Source organism: Primulina huaijiensis, chromosome 11 (assembly GCF_012295235.1).
Source record: "Primulina huaijiensis isolate GDHJ02 chromosome 11, ASM1229523v2, whole genome shotgun sequence".
Taxonomy (NCBI): domain Eukaryota; kingdom Viridiplantae; phylum Streptophyta; class Magnoliopsida; order Lamiales; family Gesneriaceae; genus Primulina; species Primulina huaijiensis.
The window spans coordinates 20,298,541-20,325,277 of NC_133316.1; the positions used below are offsets into that span (position 1 = coordinate 20,298,541).

At 31.9% G+C, this 26,737-nt stretch overlaps 2 protein-coding genes across 2 annotated transcripts; both read right to left on the reverse strand.

Moving 5' to 3' along the window:
* Nucleotides 1-1,452: 1,452 nt before the first annotated feature.
* On the reverse strand, nt 1,453-5,148 carry LOC140988276 (serine/threonine-protein kinase D6PKL1-like). The gene is made up of 3 exons (XM_073457298.1): nt 4,844-5,148; nt 2,736-4,031; nt 1,453-2,441 (listed from the first exon to the last, which is right to left on the reverse strand). Exons 2-3 carry the CDS (start codon nt 3,983-3,985, stop codon nt 1,559-1,561), a joined length of 2,133 nt encoding a protein of 710 aa, XP_073313399.1. The 5' UTR covers nt 3,986-4,031; nt 4,844-5,148; the 3' UTR covers nt 1,453-1,558.
* A 6,940-nt stretch (nt 5,149-12,088) lies between these two features.
* LOC140988703 (phospholipase A(1) DAD1, chloroplastic-like) lies at nt 12,089-13,741 on the reverse strand. Its single transcript, XM_073457753.1, has one exon. The coding sequence runs from the start codon at nt 13,627-13,629 to the stop codon at nt 12,307-12,309; it is 1,323 nt and encodes a 440-aa protein (XP_073313854.1). The 5' UTR covers nt 13,630-13,741; the 3' UTR covers nt 12,089-12,306.
* Nucleotides 13,742-26,737: the final 12,996 nt, after the last annotated feature.

The following is a 26,737-nucleotide window of genomic DNA, read 5'->3' on the forward strand; positions in this document are numbered from 1 at the left end:
ACAGTCAAATAAATATTCCCTTGGTTTTTTTTTTTTTTTGCAGAATCTTACCAAATATAAGACAAGGAGAAAGAGAAAAAGTGGAAATGAAATTGATGGGGTTCAGACAGCATGTCTGTCTGCATGGCATGGAACCCACCGATAAATGTTGAGTAAATGGGATTCTTTCTTTCTTTCTTTCTTTTGTGCGACTATTCGTTGGTCTTGGATCTCGAGCGACTCACGCTCCAAAACGCAAAATGACAAGGTTACTTGTTTGTTGCATATAATAATTGTAATAATAATTTATTCAGCTTTGATTATCCTTTGAATAATAAGTATGACATGTCTCGGTAAGTTGATACTTTTATTTCTTTCCCCTTTTTCAATAATCTAGATATTATTTTAAAAACTACTATTATTATTTTAATTTATCGAAATCATATAGAATAATATAATTTCATCAAAAAAAATTTACCAGCTTATCCTGTGTGCGTCATTGTATTTTATGGCAATGATTCTTAACATAATTTTTTTTTTTGAGGAATTCAAGATTCATCTTTATGTATGATATAATTACAAAATGATAGCTTTTTCAAAGAGATGTAATAAGTATAAGTTTAAAAAAAACAAGAAGAAATAAAGTGATATATCCATGATAACAACGTTACATCCCCATTCCATGAGAAGTTATTTTATATATAAATGATAAAGTTGAAGGTGGGGGTACGTATTAAGTGGGAGTTAAGGGACATTTGAAAAGAATGACGTAGAAAAAACCAACAAACAAAGCTAAAAGAAAAAGACATAAACTTGTGTGAGACGGTTTCACGGGTCGTATTTTGTGACACGGATCTCTTATTTGGGTCATCTATGAAAAAATATTACTTTTTATGCTAAAAGTATTATTTTTTATTGTGAATATCGGTAGGGTTGACTCGTCTCACAGATAAAGATTCGTGAGATCGTTTCATAATATACTTACTCAAAGAACAATATGATGTTCCTTTAGGGTGGGGTTTTCTTTATTTATTACAATAATAGGGTGGGTGTGTGCAAGTACGGAGCCAGAAAATAGAGGTCGGGGAGCAAAAATAATTAAAAAAATTTAGAGACGACAAGAGCTAATGTTAGGAGGAAACTAAAAAATAATTATTTTTAAGCTCTAGGTCGATAAAATTTAAAAAATTAAGGGGGAGCAATCGCACCCTCCCGCCCTGGCTCTGTCACTAGGTGTATGTATAATTCTTAGAACATAGCAAGTCAAGAAAAATCATGTACTCTCCTCGCAGCATATATTTAGCACATAGTATATATCATCTTGATTTTGTGTAGAAACTACATATTTTTTTTAATTTTATTACATCCGTCGAGTTGATGTTTGGGATTGATAGTGTCTCATATTATATTCATGGTTCTTGAATCCCATATTTAACAAGTTTGTTGTTATTACGCTATTACAAGTAAATCCGATGAAGCTCAAAAGATGGCCAATTAGCCCAATTGACGAATCATATTGGTCTTAAACTTGCAAGTCCATGTTGAAAGAAAAAAGATGCAACACAACCCCCCCTTGATACTAAAAGAACTCAAAATCCAGATATTTACCCCCAGATTTCATGTCTGTTCCCATTACACTTTTACCCCCACTTCCAATCCCAACCGGCTCGACAGGCCCGACTTGCCCAAATTTCACAGGCAGATCAGCCTCAGCAGGCCTTGGCACCTCGGGTGGACTGCTGCATCTTATCAGAGCCCAGTTCACGCCTTCGAAAAATGCGTGCTGCTTGATCTCAGTCGCTCCTCTTTTCACCCCAAGTCGGTTTTGTGGCTCCTTAACAAGCAGTCCACGGATGAGATCCCGACTAGCATAACTAGTCGATGGTGTCTCAGGAAACTTGAGCTGCTGTCCGACTACATTGAAAAGAGTGGCACGGTTGCCAGACCCCTTGAACGGAGTTTTACCATAGAGTAATTCGTGTAAAAATATACCAAACGTCCACCAGTCCACTGCACTGCCGTGGCCTTCACCTTTGATAATTTCTGGGGCTAGGTATTCGTGAGTGCCGACGAATGACATGGACCTAGCTGATGTAGGTTCTGCAACTAACTCAGGTAGAGTACCAGATGGAATCCCAAGCTCTGTTCGGGTTTTCCCGGATCTTCTTTTGGTCTTTTGGGGGAATATTCGGGGAAGGAAACATGCCGGTTGGATGCATGCTGATGTGGGCTCGATGCAAGATGGCTGCACACAGAATGCTCCTCTTCTCAAAGGGTCAGAATCGAATCCAGAAGTTCTTATAAGCGTTGGTGAGACAGCACATTGCAGGGAAAGGTCGAAATCTGAAAGCATAATGTGGCCATCATCGCGAACAAGAACATTTTCTGGTTTCAAGTCTCTATACACGACTCCAAGCATGTGAAGATACTCGAGCGCCAAAAGAACTTCAGCTGCATAAAACCTGCATCCAATGAATGAATTAACTACGAAGTTCTTGAGAATAATGCACAATATCAGACATCAACAAGTTCAGAACGAATGATTCGCGGACCAGTAAAATGCCATAAATTAACAGCATCGAGGTAATAAACAAGGTCTGATTCACGTTATAACATTATAAGTCTCGTGCTTTAATAAGTCTAGTTAGAAATTCAGCAGATCAGAATTTTCGAATTTAGCTTTTCTTGACCACGTTTAACTCAAAATATGAAAAAGTATTAAAGCAGTCATAATGATTGAAAAAGTATTAGTATACCGTGTTGCATATTCGGAAAAATGTTTTCCAGGTTGTCGCTGCCTCAGTGTGTGCAAATCTCCACCGGGACAATATTCCATGACCAAACAGGAAAACCTGTCTGTCTCAAAATGCGTGTACAATGTAGGCAAGAAAGGATGATCGAGAAGCTGCAAAATCTCTCTTTCAGTTTGCGCCCGAGTCAGTTTCTTCCTACTAGCAAGTGACGCCTTATCCATCACCTTCATGGCAAAGAAGCAGTGAGTCGAGCTAAGCTCGGAAAGATACACACTTCCAATATCCCCACAACCGAGTCTTTTTAGTAACTTGAAATGGTTCATGCCTAAAATACCATCACGTGCGCGTACAGCAAGTATAGCCTTCCATCTAGGGTCGTTTCCTTTATGAGGCTTATTTGCACTTCCTGTAATGTTGCTCCAGTTACTGTCATCGCTAAGCCCACTGCTCTCGCTAGCTCGGCTAAGGCTAGTTTTTGTACTCTCAAGGGAATCCCCTCGAATGCTTCCTTTCGTGCTCGCATAGTTTCTGTCCACACTAAACATTCCATCACTAATCATTCCATCACTTCGATAGGTGCTAGCACAGCTATTAACAACACTCATAGTCCTAGCAACGCCAACACTATCAATGCTGCTAAGTGGACTAACATTGCCACTTGGAGGCAATGAAGCATCCCATATACATTCTTTCTCCTCGGAATCATGGAGAGGACTTGTTTCATTATTTTGCGATGAAGGCCGAGGAATTAAGAATGGTGATGAAACAGCCGCTAAATTGTTAGACTCTTCGCCCAGGCTCTCAGCAGGCGAAGGTAATGATGGGCTCGGTTTAATATTTTGTACTTGTATAGATAGATCTTCAAGAAAAGGCCCCCTCATAGGAAGACTTTTAACCAAACATTTATGGTCCCCATTGTTCTCAGTAATTGGTACATAAACCGGGCTCATTGAGTCTGAGTCGACTGGTTCTGGGGGATGACTCACCCCATGAAAGGAAGTAGAACCACTTTCCTCACAAGAATCACCACTGAATTTAAATGAAATAACATCAGGCATGAGTTCTTCGTCCTCCTCCAAAAAGTTCTTCCCCTTCCATGCTCGTCCAGGGACGGGGAAATCCAACTCTTTCGACTTCCACAAGTTCATTGGCTTGCTGATCTGTTCATTCGACAAAGTGGAGTGAGTCTTCATCACCTTAGCCACAACAGGTAGTTTCCATTGAAGTGGTTGCGATTCAGGGATTCTCTCCATATTCGATCACTATGTATCATCACAAGTAACCTCCTTGTTAGGCTTTCTGCCAAGGAACAACACAGTAAACAACCATTTCCATGTAAATCTTGATACAATCAACAAAACACTTGATCAAATCAAACCAATTAAACAAGACCCATTAGTTAATGCGAGGGAAATTTGGAACGCAGATAAGTTTTGAAAATGAAGCTAACAAGGCAGTCATCTACAACTCACATAACCCACCGTAAAACACACACCACTCAATAGACAGTCACCACAACACTTGCCAAAATTGAATGAAAATATGAATAAAAGAATTGCCATGACAACTTCATCAAGAAAATGAAAGTCTTAAAATTCAACAAAATCACAAATTCACAGGTCCTTTAATATGTCTATCTTTAATCGACATTACATCATCGGATTCAGGAAAAAAGAATCAAACTTTCGCTTTTTACCGAATATAATCAAATTAAACATCTATACAAGGAAAACAGAGATAACGGAGCAGAGAGAATCGCTTAACTTTCAAACCCAACAAATACCTAACACATTACAAATAAAACACAAAAGGGCATACTTTTCATTGTCAGACAAAACTGAGAACACTTCTGATTATCAACAACAATGTCTAAAACTTCAGGAAAGAGGGAAGAGGTTCATTTTTCATCAATCGGGTTCCATTTCGCTTTCTCAACAGAGGAATTTATAGCAGTGGAAAACAGCATAATCTAGAAGAGAAAACTGATCGCAGCTATGATTTTGAGGAACATTCATCAGAAAAGCAGCAATGATATCAAAAACTTTCGCTAGCATCCACACAAACTCAGCTGAAAAAAAAAAACAACAATTCGTAATCAATCAGGATCTTACACTATAACCCAGAGCAGATTGGTCTTCCGATAACACGAAAGAACAAAAACTTGTCCGAATTGCGAAGGAAAAAGCTCTCCTCCGTTCAAATATCGGTAGAAGAAGGGAAAAAAGCATTAAAATCAAATGGGCCCACTTTATTTTCTGGCAGAGGAATGTAAGGCAGTAGAAAACAGCGTAATCTAGCAGAAAAAGATTGATTTGCAGCTATAATTTGAGAAGAAAGACAGCAGCAATAGCTTTTGCTTTTGTATTCTTTAGAGCGCTTTTGATCATGTGTTCACTGTGCTGACTGCTGACATGAAAGTGTGTGTGTTATGTGTGAGAGAGAAAAGATAGAAAGCCTTGACCAGATTGAAACAGAGGAGGAGGGGCAATTTCATTTCTTTTTAGCAATTTACCCTTAAGGCTTTGGATTTACTTCGCTGATTATCTTAATCTTAATTTTTCAAATATATTATTAATTAACACCAAAAAATGGTTATTAAAAATAAAGCAAAAACTTATATGAGACGGTCTCACGGATAGTATTTTGTGAAACAGATCTTTTATTTGGTTCATCCATGAAAAAGTATTACTTTTTATGCTAACAGTATTACTTTTTATTGTAAATATCGGTAGGATTGAGCCGTCTCACAGATAAAGATTCGTGAGACTGTCTCACTGTCACAAGATACCTACTCTAGAAATAAATAAACCTAAGTGATTGAGGCTCTTGTATTATTCTAAAAAAAAAAGTATTTTGAACAGATTTATATGATGTGCATCATTAGACATGACATATCTTTGTACTTGAGGAATGGTATTATCCTTATTTACTTATCATCATCATCTTTGCATGTGATTTATGCAATCAGTTAAATTTATAAGAAATGAGTGTAATCGACTTGTCAATAGCTAATCATACATATCATTAAAAGCCTATCAGAATGTATTTTACATTTATAACCCGAATTATTGAAGAATCCGAGTCATAAACATGATAATAAAATAAAAATATATAATATTATCATGCTTAATTGCTCAAATTAAAAATTGAAATTTGGCTACAATTTGAAGGGTAGAATAGTCAACTGAGGTGCGGGGGAAAAAAGAAAAAAAGAGAGGGCGGGAATGTAAAATGTGGGGCCCACGCTGCTCTTACTTTAGAGAACACGTCATTTCGTTGAAAGGACAATGCGCCTTACACTTTGATTAAAGAAGATATATTTTCACCTATTTTATTTATTTATTTATTTATTTATTATTTATTATTAGTAAAATATTTAATTATGAAACAGAAAACCATAATTATATGATCAATCTAAGACTAGCTAGATTATAAATCTGATTTGGGATAATTAATTACAACAATAATCATGTGGAGATGTGATTCAACTACTATGTATCATATTTTTGGACTTAATTACAGTCCTTTTAGCAAGCTGAGTGCTTCACGAATCCCTAAAGCTTCACCCATCGCAGCTGAGTGACTTCCATGATTCAGTCTCTAAGAATGCAACCAAAGCCTGCATGGGAAGGATTTGCTAGAACAAACAACTGTGTCATAACTAAACATGCACAAATGAAATATCATACTTGAAAAGGAAATTGGAGAAATATCATACTTGAAAAGGAAATTGGAGAGATTGTGGTAGTCTATATTGTATATTTGCGTTTTTGCAATTGTAGTAGTTATATCGTCAAAAGTATCGAGAAAAACAAAATAACTGGAATTTGAAAACATAATTAAAGATAGTAAATAAGCAGATATATTGGAACAAATTTACATTTTTACGTTGTTCGAAATAGTCAAATCAATTGACTGAAATCAAAATTTTTTTTTGGTTAATTTGATTTTTTGCAGACGTTTACATACTATTATTGTTCAACGGCATAAATTTAAAGATCTTTTTTTTTAAATAAAAAAGAAAAAAGAAAAAGGGGTTTTTATAATAAAATGTTCGAATGAGAAAAAGACGTGTGAGAGTTGCATGTCGAAACAATATCATGCAAAGGGTGACTAATAATACAAAACCACACTGCATTTGGTCGGGTTACAAATATTAAAATTTCATGAAAAATATATATATATATTTCGTTATTTAATATTTGAATAAATTGCTGGTCGTTTGATCAAACAAATTATTGAAGTGTACAATTTTGAATATCGCGGCAAAATGTTCCTTTATGCGAACACCGATATTTTGTTTTTACATAGCTACACGATTATCTTATAAAAATAAGTTAAATAATTATATTTTATGCATATCATTTAAATAATAGTTATAGTATATATTTTATATATATTTGATAAATGTTTTACGTGTATTAATGAATTTACAATTAGGAAATTTATGAAATAATTACATATCGTTGTAAATAAAATAGTGAAGAAATTGGGTTAATATTATTTTTTATGGCGGCTGGAATATTGTAGATGTGTACTGAAATCTATAAAGAAAGGCAAAAAATCATACCATAAGTTGAATTTTGTATCAGATAACTAATTTTACATTTGAACATCGACTAGTGTTATTATTATATAATAAAACATCACTTTTTGTTTATTGATTTTGTAAGCATATGAGCATTATTTTTGGAGTTGTTTTTATTCGATATCGATTCTATGATATTTTTGTTTATTTATGTAATGATTGTGTTTGAACGAAATTTGTTTATGTTAATTATATTTATTGATAACATATGTTGTCTGTTTTGAGTATTAGATTTTTCGGTATGTCTTATTTAAAGAAAGATCATGTTCGAATTTTTATAGGGCCGAAAGCGAACTTTTAACTAATTTTTTTGTTGTTTCCTGATTAATCATGATTGTGTGTCAATAAATCACTAGTAAAAGATGCAAACGCGGTGTATGTGTTATTATTATTTTTAATTTGATCAAATAATATTAAACAATTAACACGAAAATATTTACAATTTAAAAGGGGAGATTTGTTTCGATTTTTTTTCTATGTAAAATATGGAGTGACTTGAGGAGGTTTTTAGTATGTTAAGAAACATAATTATGAAACTCTAAAGTAGTTATTCAAAGAGTCTCACACTTAATAATATAGTATAGATGATCAGGATAACATGCCCTCACAGCTTGATATTACATTTAGTCATGATTTTTATTCTTTGTTAAAAAAGAAGAAGGAGAATTCTCTAAATACCCTTTGGTTATTTGAATATTATACAAAATTAATAGTTATTTACTTCATAAAATTGTAAAATAATTAAAGTAATGAATGTGAATTCTAGAAAAGTTTTTTAAAAAATAAAAAAAATCAGTTGTTAATTTGCCTCCATCATTCACCAACCTCCTCCAATCCCATGAAATCTTGAAACTAAGTGATCAAAATGATTAGGTGAGCATTTTTTTAAAACACTAAAAACAAAGAGTGATACCCACAATTCCAAAAAGAAAATTGCTTTGTGGGGGCAAATTAATTCCTATTTGCTTTCTGAAAAGGGTGATCCATTGGTTCTAAAGTTTAGGATAAAAGAGTATTGGAATTAGGAAAAGGGCTTCTTCCTCTCTCACCTCAGATTTGGTCCACTAAATCAATGATTGAGGACAAAATCCCTTCATGTAAATTTTTTTTAGTAAGGAGGGATTTGTTTTCATAACAATTAAGATAAAATTATGGTGGATGAATTCAGTGTGTGTTTTGTTTTTCAAAAACAACTCTCTTATATATTGAAATATGTCGACAAGTGCTTTTAGAAAATTCTCTTAAATCAATCGAATAAAACATGCGTTAATAAATCGAGAAATATGAAGCAACTTATATAGTTATTAAAAGTAGTAGTCTTACATTTCAATAACTGACTTTGCAAATTAGTCTTCAATTGTTAGACTTCGCTTCCAATGTTTTTCAAAATTTTAAAATATGATATTTTTAATTTCATTTTTTAAGTAAAAAATGTATTATGAAATATTGTCTGTGTAATTAAAATCTGAATCGGACGAGGTACTGTGGTTGGACTCGCTTTGATTGACGAACTAACCAAACGGTAGGTCCATTATAGTTTAAACTACAAAGCCCATTAAAAATATTGGGCTCGGACCACTTAAAAAGCTTGGAGTTAGGGGTCTAAAATAACTGAATATAAGTCCAAGAAAGGAGCCTTCGAGATGAAATTTTTAGAGCAACGACAACATATTCATCATCTTTTTTTTTTATTTGCATTAAACTTGGGAAAAAGCTCTTATGCAAAACTTTTGAAAATCAACAACTAAAAATTTATGAAATACTGAATAATTGTTATTGAATTTCGTGGATTTTAAAATTTTCGTGTTTTATAAACTCCATATAAATTTAGTGATATTCAACGTAGACTTTTGTAAAATATTAAAAAGTAAGCCGTATTCATCTTCTTTTTTTTTTTAAATCAAGCGCTATTCATCAAATCTAGAGTTTTAATGAAATTTTTAAATGATAGATTTTTGTGAATTTGATAGATTTTTATTGACTTATAATGAATGTCACATGATTGTACAAAAATTCTATAGATTCTTGCCGACTTGTTGGAAAATTTTTACTGACATTTTAAATTTTGAGTGGGTCTCATGTGAGACCGTCTCACACAAGTTTTTGCCTTAAATTTTTTATGGAATTCTTTAAATTTTATAACTAGAACGAGAAGATTACGATGGCTTGAAAATTATAGTATACGATGGTTTGAAAATTATAGTATATCTACGAAATTGATATTTCTACATATCCTCATATGTTTATTTGAAATTATAATAATCAAAATACATTTAGAAAAAGAAAAAGAAAAAGAACAATGAGCGGAAAACTATTTGATATTAGTCATCAAGCAAACATATAATAAGTATCAAGAAAATTGTTAACATTACTGGCTGAGAACAAAATTTTTAATTTAAGAACAAACCAAATATTAATAATACATAACAATATTCAACACCGACGAAGTAATTTTTTTTAATTACAAAATTGTTATTATTTTCGTTTACTAAAAAACTTCAAATCATAGCTATTACATTTTAATATATATTCTAACACATAATATTAATTTTTTAGTATAACATAGAATAAAAAATTACTGGCTATGATTTTAAAATAAATGATAAAAATAGAAATAAAATGCAATACCAAACTTTCTAATTTTCCGCGTAAATAACATAAACCAACTTAAAAAAATCTAAAATTAATAAATATTACTCATTGTTATACAATATTTTAATGAAAATAATTTTAGCAGTGTGTAAAGAATGATATTTAAAAAAATTAAATGTAAATAAAAATTTCAAAGACAATAATCAAAAAATGATTTCATGGAAGTGTGAAGAATTTTAATAGAAATTTAACGTAATTTAATTATAAATTTGTATTATGTTTTTCATGATTTTATAATTATAAAAATTTCAAATATATCTAATTTTAAAATCCATCCTTAAAATATTTACTCGAAATCAAATTTCCGTGCAAATCAAATCCATCGATCGATATCTTAAACAAGTGGACGAACTATTTGGTTTAATGTATCCGTACGTTACACGTGTTTCAATGTACACGTGTTTCAATGCACGTAAATGTGCAAACCACATTAAGAAAAACATACAAAAGGAACACGTGAAAATGGATTGGATGATTCAACACGCGCATGTCAAAAAATTAAATGACGGCTAAGTCACATTGCTTTTTCAACCCTTTGACATAATTTTGCTCTAAATAAATAGCCACACGTACGTATAATATCAGTTTCATACTCGTCCATTTCTCAAATTTTCATTTTAAACCAAAATGACGACGCGATCTTTTGATCTAGTGACATGATTTTTTTTTCGATTTATTTTACGTTAATTTTCTACTGACGATATTTTTACTTATAAACATGCAAAGTATTGCTCGAAGAGCAGCAATCTGATCTATATTTTAAAATATCCAATCGAATTATTGTCACGTCAACACGAAAAATTTTCGAGGGTCGTCTAAGGATAACATGAAGAAGAAATTCTAAGCTTTTAGATCGCGCATGCATGGATAATTAATAGAAATAAATTAAGATGGTCACGGTACAATAAGTTTAGGGAAATTTGTTGGGCACATTAATAAATTTTAAAAAATTAGACATCCATTACTTAATTACCCGGAAATTACTTAATACACAAACTTAATTTGTTAAGAAAATGGAAGTAGTTTAATTTTAGTGAAATACTACTTACGTACTTTATACTATATAAATGATTTCAGAGAGGAAGAGACGTGCANATATATATCTGTGTGTGTGTGTGTGTGTGTGTGTAACATGTAAAGATTATGGATATTAATCATGACAAATTAACGGAATTTTCTTACTTGTACTAAGTCAAATCATTGTCGTTAAACTATATTTTTTTTTGGGGAGAGTAGAATCACCTCTGAATAAAGGAAAGTAGGGGATCGAGTCCATGTAATGAATTAAAATAAGCTTTATTAGTATAATTTCCCTATTTTCCTGTGGAAATCGGTGGCAACATTTATAGGGAAAATTGATTTTTTCAGTCTTTTATTTTTAATATTTTGTTGTTTTAGTTTTCTATGATATCAAATTTCAGTTTTAGTTAATCGTATTTGTTTTCTTGTAGTTTTAGTCTTTTTTATGGTGCAACAACAAGCACCGGTTTTACTTGGTGGGTGATGTTCGAGTTATTGGCTCGTCCAACCCGTCAGCATTCATGAGTTGCTCATTCAACCGTCCCTCGGAGACAGGGTCAGATACGAATGGAACTACTGAGACTGGTGTCTTTGACTTGGAGATTCTCGGTCTTCTGTCTTAGCCCTGACCTTATTCAGAGAGACTCTTCAACGTCACATTTTCACACCCATCATCTTAGATATGTTCTGAATGTCTGGTCATTGATAATCTTTCTCGTATCTTTTTTCGTTTTAGGTTATTCACTGACATGAAACTTAGCACTCTTTATTGTTGACTTTCTAGGTAGCCAGTTTTTACAACACTCTACCTAATCTTGATGACGTGATACTGGTGTGGTAGCGATGCGACGTTGATGTTGCACTGATATGCATGACACTAGCGTGTGTAATGTCATATCAGCAGTCCTGATAAAAATGACTAAAAATAAAAAAAATACATGATAAAAACTGAAATTCGACTACATTAAATATCAAAATCATAAATAGGTAAATATATAATACCAAAAAATATTAATTTCCCAAGTATATATTATATTATGCGGAAGCAAACCATTTTCGCCAAAATGTCATAGTTCAATTCGATATTTCCAAAAACTTGAAATCAAAGTGTACATCTTATTTTTGTGCAAAAGAATTTTGGCTCATCTTCATTAATTGATGAGCTTCAACTAGCAAAAGCCAATGAACGAGATTGCCACCTTCCCTGAATAATTTGGAAGGCGACTTCGTAACAAATTATGAATGAATGTGCTACCGATATCTAAACTATACAGTCAGGAACTTGCTAGCTAGTTTTAGGCTTTATCGATCCATCTAAACAAACGCCGTCGCTTCTCCTGATGTTTGCTCTACAACCCTCTTGGCTGTGGCTCTCAAAGGGCAATTTGAACTAACAAAATTGTCGACTAAATGGAGATATGTCTTTAGATCGTGACAGGTGGCCACGTTTCCATTGCTCAGGTTGGGACAATCTCTGCTACTAAGTCTGAGTTCTTTGCCGATTTCTGCGTACACCAATTGCGTGTCCTCCATGCGTTTTTGTAGCCAGTTTGATAGCCCAGAGGCCACGTCCATGCCCCCGTTCCTCGTTCTTTGCGGCGTGTTCTCCTCAAGAACGAAGCCGGGGACTTTAGTGATGGGATCATCAGAATTCACGATTCTTAGTACTTTTGTGCCGTTTCTTTCTAGTTGGCGACGGAAGTTTTTGTTCCCGATTCTCGGGCCGCCGAACGAAACAACCGTCACTAGAGGTGCGTGTTTGAATGTTGTGTTGATGTCATGAGCCGTTAGTGTCGCCAATGCTGCTCCGAGGCTGTGGCCAGTTACGGTAATACTTAGGGGTTCATCAGCATATTTTTGTAGGATTTTGTTTATCTCCTCTCTGATTGAGTCCTGTAAGCTAGGGCGACCCACCGCGCTCGATGTGTACAAGCTCAAAAATCCACTTTGTACCATCGACTCGCAGTTTTCCGGCGCCATATCGCAAGGCAAGCAAGTCAATGTGGCACGTAAATTCTCGAGCCACTCCATGCACGTTGCGGTACCCCGATAGGCGATCACAACGTCGCGTCTCCCTAACCTAGCCATCTCGGCCTTATCGTTACACACCGCCACGTAGCCGATCCAGCTCGACTGGGTCGACACCCAACCCGGTATCCTCTCGGTCCAGTTAGGCAAGTTCACCCCACAAGTGGCATGCAGACTCTTGGTCACTCTATACCCCGCCACACCAGCTCCGCAATCACTCAGCATCGTACCCTTGGGGTAACGGCACGTCGCATAAACCGGCGACGATGTGTCGAACTCGAAACATCGATAAGCCGCTTCCACAAACTCCCCGTACCGAAGAATCTCGTCCCTCAACCCGTCATCTAAAGGATCCAGCAAACCCTCCCAATTCTTGATCCCTTGAAACTCCATCCACTTATCCTTAATCCTCGCAGCATTTGAAGCGAGACATTGGTCCTTAACATTCCCTTCTGAATTCCAAGAACTGTTAGCCTTCAAACTCAAAGTAGTACCAACTTTCCGTGCGCTTGAGATCACTGCACAGCTGTTCGAACTAAACAGACTACTGTTCGAACCCTGTAACAGAGAATTACTACAAGGCCCGAAAGCCCCAGTCGCAAGCTTCATATCACGCACTATTTCGCGCTGAAACTGTGTCTGGATGATATAGTTTATTGAGGTTGGCTGTGTGTAATTCAATTGTTTTTGTTCTGATTCAGGCTTCTGAGTTAAGAAGTGCAGCTAGGATTAATGAATGTTTTTGGCTGCGCTTAGGATGTGAATTTATAGTCTGAGGAGAATTGATTTCGTAGAGAAAATCAAGGTGAAGGGGCGAGGAAAGGGGTGGGTGGGACGGTGTTTTGCGTTCGCGTGAAAGTGAGAGTTTGGTAATTAATTTTGTGTGGGGACGTTCTATATATATATTTATTTATTTATTTATTCATACTCCATCGAGCTCACTTTCTAGCTGCCTACTGAAAAAATAAAAAAACATTTGATACTTTCCATAGATTTATCCTACACTAATAAAAATAAGAAAATTTATATTCACAATAAGAATCGATCTGATCCATATATATATATATATATATGATATAAAGTAATATTTTAACCGTAAAATATAATATTTTTTATGGATGAGATTACGTGGAAGATCTATATGTGCGGTTAGAAGTAGGTACCAAATCAAATCGAATATTTTCATTCTTCTTTATTTTTAATTGAACTTGAATTTTAATTATGTCTTGCTCGGAAATCAGACGAGTTTTGGAAAACGAATTACAGTGAACTTGAATGTAATAAAATGAACTAACCTTAATTAATTTGTTTAGTGGAAGAAACATTATTAAACGACACAGATCAAATAAAACAAATTTGAATCTAAAGTCAATTCAAGAATATGAATCTATTTAAACTAATTTAACTTTAAACATATAAGATCGACGGTTACCGTTTTATAATAAACTGCACGTTTCAATTACACTTTTTTAACAGATTAATTATTGAACCACAACAATTCTTACTCAATAATCGTACTCTTTTCCATAAATAAAAATCGAACTCGTGAATTTAACTATAATACTTTAAACTCTACGTCAGTTTAAATATCACGTTTAATTGAGTCCAAGCCACAAAACACACAAATGATATTCAAAGCCAACGATTTGGGAAGATGGTTTGACGAATTTGACATTGGCTCATTATTTATTAAAAAAATAAAAACATTATGGCATTTAATAAACGAGAAAATTTGAAATATTCCGTCCACATTTTTAGGCACGTGCCATTCACAGGACGCGCCTCAGAGTAAAGACCGCAGCGTTTTCTTTTTCTTTACCGGCCTTTTCGACTCCCCCTTTTGGGCTTGAAAAATTAACTACATTTTAAATCTGTGTGAGCACAATTTTGACTATGATTACATCACACAAACTTTTCCTAGTCCTCTTTTCTTTTCTTTTTTTTCTTTTTCTTTTATCTCCCGGCGTAAATAGCCTATTAGTTTTTAATTAAAAATTTAAATACTGAATAATTACTATTTTTCTTCATAGATATCAAAGAAATTGTTGCAACGGATGCGCGGCGATTGAAATTGTTATGTTTTGTACGTACCTTATATCTGAATTTTTTTTAAAAACGTATTCGGATCGAGGTATTTGAAATTACAGTTCTTTGTTGATGTGTGCCTTATTTCATGACTATTTGTCTGAAATGGTATAAATAATTGACATTTTGAAGACTGTTGAAGAGATTTATGTGAGCAAGTGAAATGTGTTTTGGCAAATTAACCTATTTAATTTCATGAGCTATAAAAGCCACAAGACAAAAAAATCACATGCGGAATTTTGATTGAAAAATTAGATTATTTTATATACTTTAAATTTTTTCATTTTTTAAGAATAAGGTTGATATTCAATATTATGATTAGTTTGAATTTATCCAATTAATTTTTTTGAGTGAGAATGTACTTGCTTATGACGCATCATCGAATACCCAAGTCAAACACTACTTGATCTATTGAAAAAGAAAGTGCATATATATATATATATATATATATAAACAGTCAACTAGTCCTTTTATTTCTAAGCTGAAGTAACATTGACTTATTTAATATAATAAAACTTATCAAAATTATATATCTTCTGAATGTTACCTTAACGGCAAAAACTTGTGTGAGACGGTCTCATGGGTCGANCAAATAAATATATTGTGTTTATTGAAACCTTTTGTTCCATCTTCCAAATTCCAATAACCAATCGTTGAAAATAAAATAGATTTGGTTCCACTTACTCCAAACATTTGGTGTAGGTCACGAAATAAATTTATTAAAATAACAAGTCAGCACAATATTTTAGCAGAAAGATTAAAAACTTGATAGATTAATTTCGAACTTATTTTTATGATATTAGTTTTGATTTATTCTTATAATTGTTTTTATATATATAATAACTCCCAACCAATATTCAATGAATAAACCATTTATTTCATTTTTGATGGGTGGACAGAAAGCTCAGTATTTGGAAAATGATAAATTTCGGTGATTGATTAATGTTGTTGATGTAAAGGATAATTACAAAACAAAACCGAACTGAATTCAAGAAAGTAAAAAGTAAATTAAACGAAGAACCATAACTGATTACAAAGTCAGACTGATAAAACATGAGAATAATACTGATAGTTAAATCGATTCTAATCGACTGATTAAACCGAACTGACATGCTATCTAATTGATCAATCAGATAAATCCATATATTCCTGAAGAATCGGTATTTTCATTGATTAAAGATCAGAGCACAGATGAAATATCGGATAAAACTTTCCGTACTAACAGTCACTGAACCTTAAACAAAATGTCAGGTTTCGGCGCACTACCAGAACATATCAGAAAGGATAATGACATCTGCATTTGAAAACAGATATATTTTGAAAATATTATTGTTGCATATTATTAAAGTTATAAATAGATAAATTGAACAAGCTCTAAGATAATTAATTACACCATCTATCTTTGGATTGTAAAAGCAAACTGATCTTCTCTGTAAAAACTTTTCGAGAGTCAAACTGAAATAACCAATACATGCTGATATATTATTATCCGATCATTTTGAGGATCAAATTTGTGGTTAGAACTTCTCTCTGAAATATATGTAATTGAGAGTAAGAAGTCTAACTTATCAAAGTATTTATATTTCAGTTTTACCAAGAGTTTAAGTTATGCATTGTTAAGTTCCATTGAAGTGGGTGATTTCAAATTACTTGTAATTACCAAATTTTTTTAATGCAAACCTTCCATGAGGAAGAAATGGTGAAATAAGAGTTTTTTAAATCTCCGAATATCTAGAAACAATTTTGTGATTATTTATTTTTTAGTCTACCATCCTTACTGATTTTCTTGATAAGCTATTTGTTCAACCATTTTCAGTAAGCTTACTGTCGCACAATTCATACTGATTGACTTATAACTGTTGACCTAATTGACAAGAACAAAATTTCAATATGGTTGACCCAACCAAAATATTTTTGAGATAAAATTTTATTTATCCTTCTAAATTTATTTTCAATACTAAGACTCAACTATTACAGTGGAATCAATGAGGCCCAATCAGTGGCCGATATATAAAACAAAACTTCTCGATTTAACATCTGATTTTGGACTTTTTATTTATTTAGTTTATATCATAATGTAGTTTTTGACAACTTCTTAAATAATCCATTTTCAAGATACTGATGCTAAACACGACATGACATACATGGAAACATCTATGGAAATATCTCGAAGCTATCAACGAATCAATTCCTCTCGACAAACAAAAATGTCAAGAATATTCGAGTGCATGTGTATTCACTTCGATGCTTAAATCAGTATAGTGATCAAAAAACAATAATGTGAATTGAATTACATATGAAAAGAGTAAAAAATTGTAGATAATGATGATTACAAGCCCTTTATTAACAGAGGTAGAGTTCCTAACAATATATTATAAATTATTTGTTTGATACGACAATTAAATCTGAACACATCCACGCAATATTCCAAAATATCTCTAAAATACGATTAAAGATTTGGTGGGATTTTTTTCCACATGATAAAATACCAATATTGATTTATAAGACATCAACTATCCTAACAATGTCATCAACAAAAAAATTTGACGATATTTGGCTTTTCTCATTGTAATAACGCATAAAGATACACCGTCTTAAAAACATCGACAATTGTGCTAAAAAACAAGAGCCATTATGTTAAAACAACAAATTTTTGTGGCTGAATTCACTAATATAACCCTTGAAATCACATATTACAAGTCAATATATTGAACATTCTAAAGGTACACAAAAATGACAAAAACTTGTGTGAGATGGTCTCTCGGGTCGTTTTTTGTAAGACGGATATCTTATTTGGGTCATCCATAAAAAAATATTAATTTTTATTCTAAGAGTATTACTTTTTATTGTGAATATCGGTATGGTTGACCCGTCTCACAGATAAAAATTCGTGAGACCGTTTCACAAGAGATCTACTCCACAAAAATTAAATATGTTGGTTAAAATTCATATCTTCAAAATATATCATGTTAAATCACTAAAAATTTGATTGAAAACTTAAGCAGAAGCGTACTTGATCTTCCAAATCTATACACTCTTAAAAATGAGTTTTGATCTTTCAAATCTACGTACTCTTTTTTTTTTTAGAGAATCCTTTAGTTTATCTTTAGATCTATTTTCTATAATAAGAGTAAAAAAAGAGGAAACATGGCCGCCCACGATCTAAGGACCATGACTCACATATATATAATGTTTATCATTATCTTCTGATATACTCGAAGGTTGCTAGCCAACTATAGTTAATTTCTTTCAAAATTGGAAATGATCACACGTACGAATAATATTTTATAGGTTCAATCACTTCATGCAAAGATTAATATTACATACATCACTTTTTTGTCTATATTCTCTTCGGCTAGACTCAAACGTTTGGTTAAAATGTTTTTTTAAAATATAATGTTTTCACTAAGGTGATTGGTTCAAATATAATGCATGTTATTTCGTATGCTAACTAACTGAGTATGCCCTTTTATAACTTATTATTATAGCTTCTACAATTTCATGATTTACGTATCGACTGGTTTTTGAACTTATATCGTTCATTCGTGCACACATAAAGCTCACCATTTACTACTAAGTACTAACCGCATAAGTCGACAGATTCATTAGAATTTGGTGGAATTTCTTTCTGGAATACCTACCGAGCTTCTTCTATTTTTGGTAAAAATAGATGAAAGAATGCACATTGTTACATCACCACTTCAAATTTCATTTCAACAATTATTTTTTCATCTCAATATCAGACATTGATAGGACCGATTAGGGGACAAGTGCTGAGCTGCGATATTTCTATTCTTGAAATATTGAACAACGATAAATTAAATCGATATTGGTTTTCAAATTAAGAAGAAGAAACCTAAAATAAAATTTAGTAGAGACCGATTAAATATTTTGGTAAATCATTTAAAAGATATGCAAGTTGAATGTTTAAAAATATTTTGGTTGAAGCATTTTATCAAATACTTGGTGTGTAATATTTTGATATTTGAAGAACACATAAAATGCTTAAATAATAGCAATAAGTAAATACAATAAAATAAACATGCACACATTTTTTTTTATGAATATTTGGAATATAACAACTCATATGTCACTCATTCTTCTACCTAAGAATGTATCACTAGAATATTTTGATTTATACAACTCTTATACAAATTTTTTTCAAATTAAGAATTGGAACTCCTAGCACACTCGATTATAGGATGCAATCACAAAATCTACATAATGTTTAACGTCTCTTATGACAAGACTACAAACACAATCTTTAATGTGTTTGTGTGAAGACTCATTCATCTAAACTTCGAAGCTCAACTCTCATGTATATGTGTGAGCGATTGTATGTGAGAAATTAATCATTTACAATCTATGTATATTTCAATTGTATCCTTATATTTGGACTTGCTCTCATTTTAGCGGGTTTTTCTTATATAATAAACTCATGCTTTGAATCTATGTCAAAGCTTGTATTTGATTTTTAAGTTGTTGTATTTATAGCTTCTAAAAATGATATGAATGTTTGAAAAAAGAATACGACTGTTGGGAAAGTTTTTGTACTATATATGATATTGAAACTTTCATATTCGTGTTGTTGGCTTAGTAATTTGGGTTTTCTGTTTAACCTTTTTTTAATGATTGATTATTTGAATCACTGAACTATGAGATATCATCTATTTTTATATTAAATTTAACGGGATTTAGAAGAAAATATTCGAAGATGTGGTGAAAGTGTAAAAAGATTTGAATTTAGACGTACAAATCATATTGTGATGCGGCACATATCAAAATAAAAGTATAAACAATTGTGTCGACAGCAACGACGACAGAATTTTGGATTAACGGTGTATATGTTGTCTCGACTTTAGACTTTTGAGACCCGCGTGCGTCAATTTTTTTTAACTGTCGAGCTCCCGATCTTATTCATTGACGGTATGAGATTGCTTATAAATACTAGCATTTGAGGTCCCTTAGCACACACTACATAAGAACAATAATACATCATCTACACAAAGTTAAAGTACTTAAAATGCTTCAAATCGAAGGAAAGAAGAATAGTTGCAAATTATTCAATGACTAGAGGTAATAATCGATTTATTTTTTTACATATTTTTTTTTTATCATTTTCATCGTTGTGTAGAAACATGATTTTTGAAAAAAAATAAAAAAAAATTCTTTCTATACTACTAAAGTTCTTTTTTTTCTTTTAATTACATACAAGAAAAGGGAATGGCTCGAACAAGAGTCTCCGCCTGCTATACAGTGGTAGAAGACACCATCTAAGCTACAAGCCATTTCTCCAATTTTCTTCTTTTTTTTCCTTTTCTTTTAAAGTAACATAAGATAAGAAGACCGTACCATCCAATCCAATAAAAATTTGGTACACTTTCTTTACCCTTCTTTTCCAATTGATCAGTTAAGATTTTCTTGCAAGAAACGTTTTTCTGAATGTCCATGAAAATTATTCCGTGAAGGGTTCTTTTTAAAAAAGCTTGGGATTAATTATAAACAAATTTAATTTAATAGCTTATCCTTTAATAAGATGATTATCTAGAGAATATGCACCCAATCTATTTCCATCGCTAATTATCTTGTTTAAAAGTTCTAATATTTTATAAATTACCCTTGTATTAATTTTGTTTTGCTAATTAAATCCGTATGTTTCCAGCCATAAATATTCCAAAAAAAAAATGATGCTTCTTTAATCCGATAATTACCAATTATATGATACAGATTGAAACGTGCTATGGTTCGTGATTATCCCTATATGGTCGGATGTAGATAGGCATGTTAAGTATTCTACCGACATTAAATTGTTAATTAATATTGTCTTTAAATATTAAACTTCTATCCACTTAAATTGTAATATATATTAGTAAAAGATACACACGTGTTGCATTTGTTATTATTATTTTTAATTTGATCAAATAATACTAAATTATTAACATGAAATTTTTTTCAATTTAGAAGAGTCGTTCGATTTAAAATGAAAATTTTGTTTAAATTATTTTCTGTATAAAATATGGAGTGACTTGAAAATTTTTTTAGTAGGGTAAGAAGTGTGATTATGAAATTNCGTGTGAGACCGTCTTAAGGGAAAATTTTATGAGATAGATATCTGACTCGACCCAACTCAAACAATATTACTAAAAGTATTATTTTTCACTGCAAATTTGGATCGGTCAACTCGTATCACTCTCACAGATATAGATTCGTGAAACCGTCTAATAAAATACCTACTTATAGTAATTTGAAATTCATAACGTGGGACTAAATATTTGTAAAAAATTTTGTGTTTCTGATAGAAAATAAGCCGCTAACCTCAATAAGAATCTTGAATTCTTAGTCAGTTGAATTGCATGGTGGAATACCATCTTTTACTTTTATGGAGGACGCATCTACGTGCATTGAATGGATGTAACTGTTTTTCTTTAATTGCCTTTTAGATTTAAATAAAAAAAATTATTTTTTAATATAATTTCTTCCTAACTAATCTAACATACATATGATATGATATAAAAAAAAATTAACATAATATATGTGGTAGAACTCACATTATATTTAAAAATATACCATTTATGTTTTCCGATATCGATTCCAATTTAATATATGATATATCTAAATAATCATCGATCTTTCCGCCGAATCTATTAAGTTATTGTGTATTATGCTTAGACCGATTTGAAATTAAACTACTAAAAATAAAGGTTCATGCATGAATACTTCTTATTCCCTTTTTTTTGGCCGAAAGCATGAATGAGAAATACTTTCAATGTTTCACACATTGTTCTTTTGAAATTTAATTAGGTTACATATTAACGTAGCATTTTGAACAATAAAAAAGCAACGTTGAATTTGAATAGCATAATTCACAAATTGGACCACTAGTCTGCCTTGGGCTTGGCAGATCAAATTAGGTTATTGCAATTCAAATTACTAGTAAAATCTCAAATGAAATACGGATAGAAATTAAAGTTTTTAATATTAAATAAAGATTTGGGGATGTGATCTCTAAATGATCTCTTGATTATCTTTTTTGACGAAATTATTTTGTGGAATTTGAATTTCTTGAGTATTTGATCTCCGTGGAGGATGATTTGATATTTCAATATCTTTAATTCGATGGATCAACGCCTTGATATGAGATTAACATTCAAAATTCGGGAAGAACGTGATGAACGCTTTTGATCACACCTTGTAATTTGATGGTCTTGAATTTGATGAGTTCGATTTTGAAGAAGGATACGATGAACGATTTTGTTGATATAAATTTGATGGAAAACTCGATCTTCTTGAATTTGATGAGCAACACGAATCTTCTTGAATTTGAATTATTTGAAGAAGACCACGGTCAACGATTTCGTTGATCTTCTTGAATTTGATGAGAACTCGATCTTCTTGAATTTGATTAATAACACGATGCTTTGAATCATGCCTTTACTTCGCAGATCTTCTTGAATTTGAAGAGTTTAAGGTGAGAATTTATGCATTAAATTCTCCTCTAATTCTTTGTTATTGTGTCTTCTTTCTTGGATATATGCCCCTATTTATAGTTGAATGATGCAAATTCTTTTCATTTTCATTTGATGAGGTGCCGTAATTTGATTGAATCATCGTGGTTTATTTGGTAATTATTTTCCATTAATCACAAGATTAGATTTCAAATACTAAAAATATTACTGATTTTTTTCATGCAGTGCAAGATGCAATCTTGGTTTAAAATCTCAATTTGATCACAAAATATATTATAATATCAATTAATTAACTATTTATTTTGTAAGAATTAGATTCCAAATAAATAAAAAATCACATCGATATTTAAAATTATTTTGTATTTGCTATAATTTTAAGGTCAAAAAATTTAATTTTTTACAGTTATATATCTGTTTTAAAAAATTAATAATAATGATCGCTTTTTGCAGTTAAAATGGAAAATTAAAGCCAAACCCGTGCCAAACCATGATCAAAATTGTATTTTTTTTTTTAAAAAATACAATGTATTAATTATTGTCTCCTTTTTGGAGAAAAAAAAGGAGTCAAATTATGTGATACAATTACATTTTTAGCTAAAAATAAATTTTTTTAAAAAACCCCGAAATCCTCCTCTTCGAATTGATGCACACGTTGGATGATGGGTTCAACCGATATTTCTTTTAATTATCAGGATTATAATAAATAATTAATAAATTATTTATGAGGTTTAAATCATTATATTAAAAGCTCTCTCTTCGATCGTGAAACATAATTCACACTTTAATTGGTATAAAATATTAAAATCAAGATTTAGACCTAACTCAATTCAAAAAATTAACCAAAGAGGAGAATCGCTCAAGTCCATATATACAACTCGTAATGATTTAATTCAGCCGATGTGTGACATTTAACACATCACTCACGCCTAGGAATAAAGAATTGGAGCACGAAGTTCATATATTGAGTAATCCATAGGACAATCCATAATCTGTAATTGGTTATGCAAGGGCCTTTATATATTAGATCAACTAAAAGAAAGCAGTTAAAGTAATATACGACTTCTCAAGACAAAACAATACTATCCAACACAAACCACCAAGCTTCATCATTGATCAATTTTGTAAAACATCTTCTATCCAACCTGATTCATAAAAACATATTAATTTTTATACAAAAAATATTACTTTATAGACTGACTCGACCTCTATCACGGATATAGATTCGTGAGACCGTCTCATATAAGACTTATTTAAAAAGATCATAATATCTCTACTATTTTATAAAGCTTCAGCATCATATAGAAAATTATTTGTTCCGACTTGATTACATCGAACAAAATGTATGCTTAATCGAGCTCTTATTATTTTACTAAAAGTTTTAAATGATAATAACGACGGTATTACACTATTTTTAAATCACACAACAGAAACAATTAATATTTTTTAAAAACCCCTTATTGCTATATAAAATTTATATTTCAAAGAATTTAAAATTTCAATGTCGGCAGAATCAACCTCAACTGCACATACCGTTTTCAGGTCTTCCACCAATATTCCACCTATTTTTCAATGTCATCATACGATTCAGTTCAAAAGAGACACGTGGATTCAAAATTTGGGAACTGTTTCTTTTCACATTTATGTACTTTTGCAGATATTTTTTAGTTGCCCGTGGATTTCCCAATGTTTAGGATAAATCGTCACAAAAAGTACAAAAGCTGACGTTTTAATTCATGTTTAAGAATAACCGTCCAAAGAAATCAAAATCGGCGTTTTTGTCGGAGATGAAATTATGGTCAATTGACGACCTTAACGTGTTTTGTTTTAAAAAAAATAGCACTTTCCAGATGTATTGAAATAAGTGGAGAACGCTATTTTATTTTTGGCAAAAACGTGAGACGGTCTCACGTGTCATATTTTGTGAGACAGATCTCTTATTTGGGTCATCCATAAAAAATATTTCTTTTTATGCTAAGAGTATTACTTTTTATTATGAATATCGGTAGGGTTGACTCGTTTCACAGATAAAGATTTGTGAGACCGTCTCACAAGAGACCTACTCTTTATTTTTTCAACACAATAGAGTTTTTTTAAAACACAAAAACTTTTGTGAGACGGATATTTTATTTAGGTCATCTATTACAAAAATTAATTTTTTTGGAATTTTTTTAAAAAAATTCCTTATTATAAAATTCCTTATTATCGTAAATAAACACAGAATTGATTCATCTCATGGATAAAAATATGTAAGACGGTCTCACAAAACATACTATTTTTTAAAACGGCCCTTTTTGTAAACTAAAGTGAAATTGTAGAGGAGATAGATGAGTTCATGTGTGCAGGAACATTTAACGTTTTACAACAAATAATTTATTTCCTAATAAATGTGATTTCCATGTTACGTACTTAACTTGAGGTTACTTGTAACGAAGTTACCCCTAGGCCCAAAGTTACATGCGACTTAGATAAGATTTGTGGTGACGTGAAAATAAATTTTCCGATATTGTATTATCAATCTTTGTGTGAAACATATTTCTCAATGAAATATTGTAGAAGATATGATATGGGAGTCGGTGTTTACAGTCATCTCATTTGAATATATGCCTACCTATTAATAAATATATTTCAATTTACAATCTCATCTAGGTCAAAGGACATCTTACACATGTTGGATCTCGGTTTTCTACGTGCCCAAACGCAGCGGAAGTTTAAAATTTTTATTTTATTTTGAAAACAAAAATAATTCTTTTGGACATTCGTATGGTTTTCAGGAATTAAACATGCATAGAATGTTTAAAGAATTATACCTTTGTGAATTAAATCACTGGACTTCAACTAATCCGGTATAAACGGATTAGCTCTTGTTGATTCCCTACGAACTTTCTTCGATGAAATCTTCCTATCAAGTCCACGACTGGATGATATGTTCCTCTTCCAAATTGCACTAGAAAATTTGGAAGAGATTTTACGTTGGAGACTAAAACGAGAGGCGGCTCAACCTTGGAAAGAAAAACCAAAGAGGCCAATTTTTTTTTTCTTTGGAAAGTGGGAGTCTCGAAAGATGAAGGGTTGTGGTGGGCTAGGGTTTTTTTTTTTTTCATCAACATGTGTTATTTATAATTAAATAATAACCTAATGACATAATTAACATTAATGGGCTTGATTTAATTAATTGAGCTAGTCCAACTAGTTTAATTAATTTAATCAAAGCCTATTAAAACTTTAATTATTTATTATGATGGACTTGTACTCTTACAAGCCCATTAAACATACCCACCTTATTTAATTTATTAATTAATAAACTCAACTTTTGAGCTTAATAAATTAAATACATTATAAATTCAACATTTGAATTTATTATTTAAATTATAAATTCAACTCATTGAATTTTTATCACTTCCAAAATTTAATATTTAATAAACCCAACATTTGAGTTTAATAAATCATATTCTCAAATTTTATAAATTCAACTACTTGAATTTATTCTCTCAAAATTTAATTATCATAAATTCAACTCCTTGAATTTACTATATAATATAAATTCAACTTCTTGAATTTATTCTCTCAACGGGAACAAACAATCCAGTACTTGTGTGACCCTCAATGGTTCAGGGATACAGCTAGCCGTGGGTTCACAACTCTTTGTGATTCAGGACATAATCCTTTATTCGGGCTTACCCTAGTTAGCCCCATTCTTTTCATCAACACCTTGATTAAGAATGTCAGAACTCATTTCTGATTGCACCCATCGGATCATGGTAAGAGCGTCTAGTAGCATCGCCCCATGATCCCCTAGGTATCACTGATAGTGCCTGCAAGAACCAGTCGATTATGATTAACGTACAGTACGGTCCCTTCATCTCATATATCCCGATCGAATCTGCAACCATTGGTTCATCGAGGGTTGCATATTAATTCGATAACTATGTGATAACTATAATAGTGGCATCGCGTGTACTATTGGAGAACTCCTTCTTCAATGTACATCTCATACTCTGGCCAGAGATTCCATGCACTATTATTACATTAGATCACATAGGATATCCACACCCGTAGGTGAGCGGTGAATCCCCGACTACAATGCACTGGCTCCTATATGTGTCGCAACTATACCCAACCTCGCCACCTGATGACTCTCCTGGAGTCGGTAAACGAGTCAAAGCACA

Excerpts from the sequence above, each read along its gene's own strand:
- LOC140988276 (XM_073457298.1), bottom strand. The coding sequence starts at position 3,985 with ATGGAGAGAATCCCTGAATCGCAACCACTTCAATGGAAACTACCTGTT. Across the intron at positions 2,442-2,735 it reads TTTTCCGAATATGCAACACG|GTTTTATGCAGCTGAAGTTC; the intron begins GTATACTAATAC and ends CATTGGATGCAG.
- LOC140988703 (XM_073457753.1), bottom strand. The coding sequence starts at position 13,629 with ATGAAGCTTGCGACTGGGGCTTTCGGGCCTTGTAGTAATTCTCTGTTA.